At 43.1% G+C, this 6000-nt stretch overlaps 1 protein-coding gene across 1 annotated transcript; it reads left to right on the top strand.

Annotated features, from left to right (window-relative positions):
• Positions 1 to 505: 505 nt before the first annotated feature.
• On the top strand, positions 506 to 4977 carry LOC115170589 (uncharacterized). Its single transcript, XM_029726853.1, has 2 exons — positions 506 to 1682; positions 4563 to 4977. Exons 1-2 carry the CDS (start codon positions 600 to 602, stop codon positions 4740 to 4742), a joined length of 1263 nt encoding a protein of 420 aa, XP_029582713.1. The 5' UTR covers positions 506 to 599; the 3' UTR covers positions 4743 to 4977.
• Positions 4978 to 6000: the final 1023 nt, after the last annotated feature.

The raw sequence follows: 6000 nt of genomic DNA, 5'->3' as shown, positions 1-6000 counted from the left end.
CCCTTCTCGACATCCATCCTGAACCATAACAGAAAAAGTTGTGCTAAAACTCAAACCCCCAAGTGTTTATTTATTGAGGGGTATGAAAGAAACTGGCAACATCTACAACTGCTAACACCCACATTTTTTAAAATCTAAGGCCAGTAAACTAAAACAAAATAATCTGCAGATTTCTCATGCTAGTGACTAGTTGGAGGCAAATGATCATGCACAGACAAAGGATTAAGCTGTCAAAAGCTGACCAACTCCAGTTATTTGTGTAAGTACAATAGAGTACCACAGTATGAGTCATAATACCCATAAAACATAGCGGTCAAACAAGGAAATGGTTCTAACCGTATTTCCACCATTCATTTCTCCCCATAGGGAATTTTAGAAACACTTAAAATAAGGGATTGTTTTAATTATGATGTCACAACTGATCAATAATTTCCAAATGTTCTGTTTGAACATTCCGGTGTCTGATTGTCTTGGATACTAGTGTTCTATTTTCAGCAATCTAGCAAATTCGTCCTGAGATATAGTTAACACAGTAGATCACCATAAAATATCAAAAGTGCTACTTGACGAAAACTTAGTTGCAGAACGAGGTTAGAAGAATGCCACTGTCAATCTCCTTCATGATGAGGAGATTCTTGCGGCCGCTACAGGAAGATAATGCTTTAACAGGGAACCTTGGAGCTGCCAGAAGCAACTGCGTTCAGCCTGCCCTGACATCTCAACCCAAGGCCACTGAGAAGCTTCCAACTTTCAAACAAAACAGTTTAAACACCTCCAGTATCCCAGTACTGGAGTTGACTGAAGAAAGAAAGGGTGCTCTGCAGCGACTTGCCAGTTTGAAGGCTGTGGAAAGGAAACCACATCCTCCCTCCAGAATCCCAGTACTGCAGAAAAAGAGGTCCATCTGCAATGGGAAGAGTCAAAGACTGCATGTAGCTCCAACATCTCAGCAGTCAGGGAAGGCTACTGTTCCTCCCATCCGGAAGCCACTGCAACCCATCCATACTAAGAGGGATCAAACCTGCGTGGTGAAAGACATCTACCTCCATAGTGCCAAGCCATTGAAGGCAGTCCATGGAGCCAATATGGTCGCCAAGATGCCACTTCCTCCCATTAGAGCCAGAGTCACTGTGCCAAACAATGATGCCAAGAAGAAGCCTTTCCAGCCAGTCAGACCAGAGGGCAGCCCTCGTCCTGCTGCTTCAAAGTACAGAAGGCAGGTTGTGAAGAAACACGTTCAGTTCAAGACTCAGACCCTAACTGTACAGGATCTACCGCCATGCCCCGACGAGATGGTATGGGACGTCTTTAACTCAGAGGCTGAGCAGGTGATGGCATATATGAAGGCCAAGCTGATCAGTGTCACCCAAGAATTGAAACTGATTAAAAGTGGGGCCAAGATGGATGCTCAGGCTCTGGAGGAGAAAAACGCTAAAGAACGGTTGAGAAAAAAGGTGGAGAAGTTCATCCAGGAGATTTGCCTAATGAAGGTGGATTCTGACCTATGGGAGATGATAAGAGATAACGAAGAAGAGGAAGAAAGGAATAAAGAGGTGAGGAGAAATGGAGAACAAAGCAGTGTGGCAAGTAAGCCAAAGCAGACAGCCACGAGATACACTGTGATCAAACCAAAGGAAGTCAAGAAGGGTTTGAACATGGAAGAGAAAAAGGAGGACAGACAGGTAAAGTAGCTTGACATTCCAAAGCCATGCTAACTGCTGATCTAGTGTAGTGTTGGTGATCACGTGCGTTTGTATCAGAGGAGGCTGATGGGGGGAGTTATAGGAGGATAGGATCGTTGTAATGGCTGGAATGAAATGAATTGATCGGAATCAAACGTGGTTTCCATGTGATTGATGTGTGTGATACCGTTCCTTTTATTCTATTCCAGCTATTACAATGAGCCCATTACAATGAGCTCCTTCCATCAGCCTCATCTGGTTTGTACATATTGTATATCTTGTCTTTGTTGCCCAGCTGCCCATTATTTGGCCCATCTGATAACATCCATTCATTCAGGTGGTGTTGAAACGTCGATGTGGGATGAGTGCAGCCAACTCCAAGCTGAAGCAGTGTGAGCACTGCGGCCGGTGCTTTGATCCTAGTCGCCTGGAGAAGCACAGCGAGATCTGTGCCAAGCTCTCCTCCAAGAGCTCTAGACGGGGGGTCTATGACTCCACCAAGCACCGGCTCAAAGGCACTGAACTGGCTGGCTACGTGAAGCGATCCGTGGTCTGATGCACCAAGGGACCTGAGTCTGTTGCTCTTTTGTATTTTGGAATGAACAGACAGACATACAGTGACTGCTAAACCACCTGCTGCCCAAATTAGGACTTCTACCTTGGAATCTGTGAGGGTTCCAATAAGAGGCAGTACTACTAGGAGGCAGTATTGTATACAGAAACGTCTAAACCAACAGTGTTCAGCAGTTCCTCAAATCTACAGAAACACCTGTATAAAACACCTTAATAAAATAAAATCCAAATACTCAGCTAAATCATTCTGTCAGATGTGTTACTAGTGCAGGAAAGTAGAATAAATGAAATATTAAGAAACAAGGGAACATATTTGTCAAATCTGAATATGAAAAGGAGTGATTTTTTGTATGAATTGGAAAAATGAAGAAAGATAAACTAATTAATTTAGTGGTTTAACTTACCAAATTTACACATAACTGAAGTTGGTCAGCTTTTGACAGCTTAATCCTTGGTCTCTCGACATAATCCGTAGCTGATTACAATTATAATTAGATGATGTCTGCTAGACTAGTTGACTGACCTGTAGGGCAGGGAGATACCCGTGTCTCCCTTCTCCACCTCCTCCTTGAACTGCTGCACACAGTCCAGGAAGGCCACCATGGCATGGTCAAACATGTTGTCCCAGAAAAAGCGCAGGCCCCCTGTACAGTACAGTGGTAGCCTACACATACAAGAAGAAAGAGAGAGTGGAATGTACCATATACAACATGGCTTATTTACTGGGGTTGGCTTGGGCCAGTCTAATGAGCATTGGAAAATAGTTCACTCTTTTTTTCACAGCTCATTAAAAAATGTTTGTTGTTTGTCTCCATATAGTAGCCAGCGGTTAGTGTGTTCATGTACGTTTTAGTTCGAGACCTTACTTGTCGGTAACAGCCATCACACCTCCTCATCCATGCATCACGGTGGGAACCACACATGCGGAGATCATCCGTTCACCTACTCCGCGTCTCACAAAGACACGGCGGTTGGAACCAAATCTCAAATTTGGACTCATCAGACCCAAGGACAGATTTCCACCGGTCTAATGTCCATTGCTCGTGTTTCTTGGCCCAAGCAAGTCTCTTCTTCTTATTGGTGTCCTTTAGTAGTGGTTTCTTTGCAGCAGTTCGACCATGAAGTCCTGATTCACGCAGTCTCCTCTGAACAGTTGATGTTAAGACGCATCTGTTACTTGAACTCTGTGAAGCATTTATTTGGACTGCAATCTGAGGTGCAGTTAACTCTAATGAACTTCTCCTGTGCAGCAGAAGTAACTCTTCCTTTCCTGTGGGGATCCTCATGAGAGCCAGTTTCATCATAGCGCTTGATGGATTTTGCGACTGCACTTGAAGAAACTTTGAATGTTCCGTAATGACTGACTTTCATGTCTAAAAGTAATGATGGACTGTCATTTCTCCTTCCTTATTTGAACTGTTCTTGCCATAATTGTTTATTTTTAACCTTTATTTAACAAGGCAAGTCAGTTAAGGACAAATTGTTATTTACAATGACAGCCAAACAGGGAGTTAACTGCCTTATTCAGCTGCAGAACGAGATATTTTTATCTTGTCAGCTCAGGGATTTGATCCAGAAACCTTTCAATACTAGCCCAACACTCTAACCACTAGGCTACCTGCCATCCCACTTGGTCTTTTGTCAAATAGGGCTGTCTTCTGTATACCACCACTACCTTGTCACAGCACAGCTGATTAGCTCAAACACATTAAGAACGAAAGACATTCCACAAATGAACTTTTAACAAGGCACACCTGTTAATTAAATACATTCCAGGTGAATACCTCATGAAGCTGGTTAAATGAATGTCAAGAGTGTGCAAAGATGTCATCAAGGCAAAAGCTTGGCTGTTTTGTCGAATCTAAAATATATGTTGATTTGTTTAACACTTTTTGGGTTACTACATGATTCCAAATGTGTTATTCCATAGTTTTGATGTCTTCACTATTATTCTACAATGAAAATAGTAAAAATAAAGTAAAGCCCTTGAATGAGTAGTGTGTCCAAATTCTTAACTGGTACTGTGTGTGTGTGTGTGTGTGTGTGTGTGTGTGTGTGTGTGTGTGTGTGTGTGTGTGTGTGTGTGTGTGTGTGTGTGTGTGTGTGTGTGTGTGTGTGTGTGTGTGTGTGTGTGTGTGTGTGTGTGTATCTACCTATCTATCTATCTATCTATCTATTGGGGGATTGGAAATGATGCAGACAATTACATTGATGGAAGCCACAATCTCTATGTATATTAAAGCTGATCTACCCCCTAAAAAACAAATAAACATCTCACTTCGGTGCCTTTTTCTCTCTCTCCGTCAGGCCTTCATCCGCCGCTACCTGGCCTACCGCAAGGAGGAGCGCATCGACGTGCTGCAGCTGGCCCAAGACCCCTTCCTCATGCCCCCCTTCCGCAAGGCCCTGGCCACCGGACCTGGGCCGTTGGCGTTGGGCTCCACGCCCTCCACCTCCAGCGCATACAACAGCAGTGCCTCGAACTGAGGTGCCCAACGCCACATTACTCAAATGCCCTCCCTTCTGGATAGGGGGATGGGGGAAGGAGGATGGAGGGGGAAAAAACAGACTAAAGGATGGAGGAGTAATAACTGAAGTGCCCTCCCTATCCCCACCCCTCCTAAGACATGAAGGGGCAGTGCCAGTCTATGGCTTGTCTGTAGGACCCAATGGCTGCCCACGTACATGTACACACACACACCCCTGCCACAAAGAAGAGAAAGAACTTGATTGGCCTGTCCAGTGGGCTGCATCACAGGGTCATAGGAAAACAGACTGAAGTCACAGTGTGTTGGGTGTGTGTGTGCATACCTGTTTTCGGGAAAACCAAACAGCTCTTATCAAATTGTATTTGTCACATATATGTGTTTAGCAGATGTTATTGCGGGTGTAGCGAAATGCTTGTAAGCTAGAAGCATGGCAGCCCTATCTGTCGGCACCATTTTCATACATATCCATTCCATTTGATGTTTTGAGAGAAATACTTTTTTGTAAATTGTTGCTTGAGTTGTATCATAAGTTAAACTCTATATATTTCCCAATAATAGAATCAATTGCCCCCCCCCCACACACTTTTTGAACGGCTCAAATGATGGGGGAGTTTCTATTTTAGATGACCGAAGTTGAAGGCATGCCTGGCTGATACAACACTGTTACGTTTTACACACGTCTAACTGTCAAGTGAAAGAAAGAAGTACTTTTCACTAGGATCATCACTTTTGACAGATTTGATCAGATTTAACCTCTACGGGCCACGGGGGCAGTATTGAGAATTTTGAAAGAAATATGTGCCCATTTTTAACTGCCTCCTACACCAACTCAGAAGCTAGGATATGCATATTATTAACACATTCGGATAGAAAACACTCTGAATTTTCTAAAACAGTTTGAATGGTGTCTGTAAGTATAACAAAACTCATATTGCAGGCAAAAACCTGTGAAAAATAGATTAAAAAAAATGAGAATTTTGTGACTGTACTATTTAGTGTCATTGTTTTAAAGATACCACAGTGAGAAAGGATTCAGTTCGCAACTCCTACTGCTTCCACTAGATGTCAACGATCTTTAGAAAGTTGTTGGAAGCATCTGTCATGAATACAGACCGAATTAGAAAGCTTACAAGTTGACACGTCATCACTTCATTTTTTGCGCCTGCGCATGAATCTGAGAAGAGTGCCTTTGTCATTATCGTTTATTCTAGACACTTGATAGGTTGTGTGAAAATATTACTGATGTTTACTGATGT

The sequence above is a fragment of the Salmo trutta genome, chromosome 32 (genome assembly GCF_901001165.1).
Source record: "Salmo trutta chromosome 32, fSalTru1.1, whole genome shotgun sequence".
Lineage (NCBI taxonomy): Eukaryota > Metazoa > Chordata > Actinopteri > Salmoniformes > Salmonidae > Salmo > Salmo trutta.
Note: the sequence above shows the minus strand (reverse complement) of the source record. Positions and strands in the feature narration are given on the sequence as shown.

Bases quoted from the DNA above. Each gene is read 5' to 3' on its own strand.
- LOC115170589 (XM_029726853.1), top strand. From the start codon at position 600: ATGCCACTGTCAATCTCCTTCATGATGAGGAGATTCTTGCGGCCGCTA. The intron at 1,683-4,562 runs GTAAAGTAGCTT...TCTCTCCGTCAG, and splicing joins AGAAAAAGGAGGACAGACAG to GCCTTCATCCGCCGCTACCT.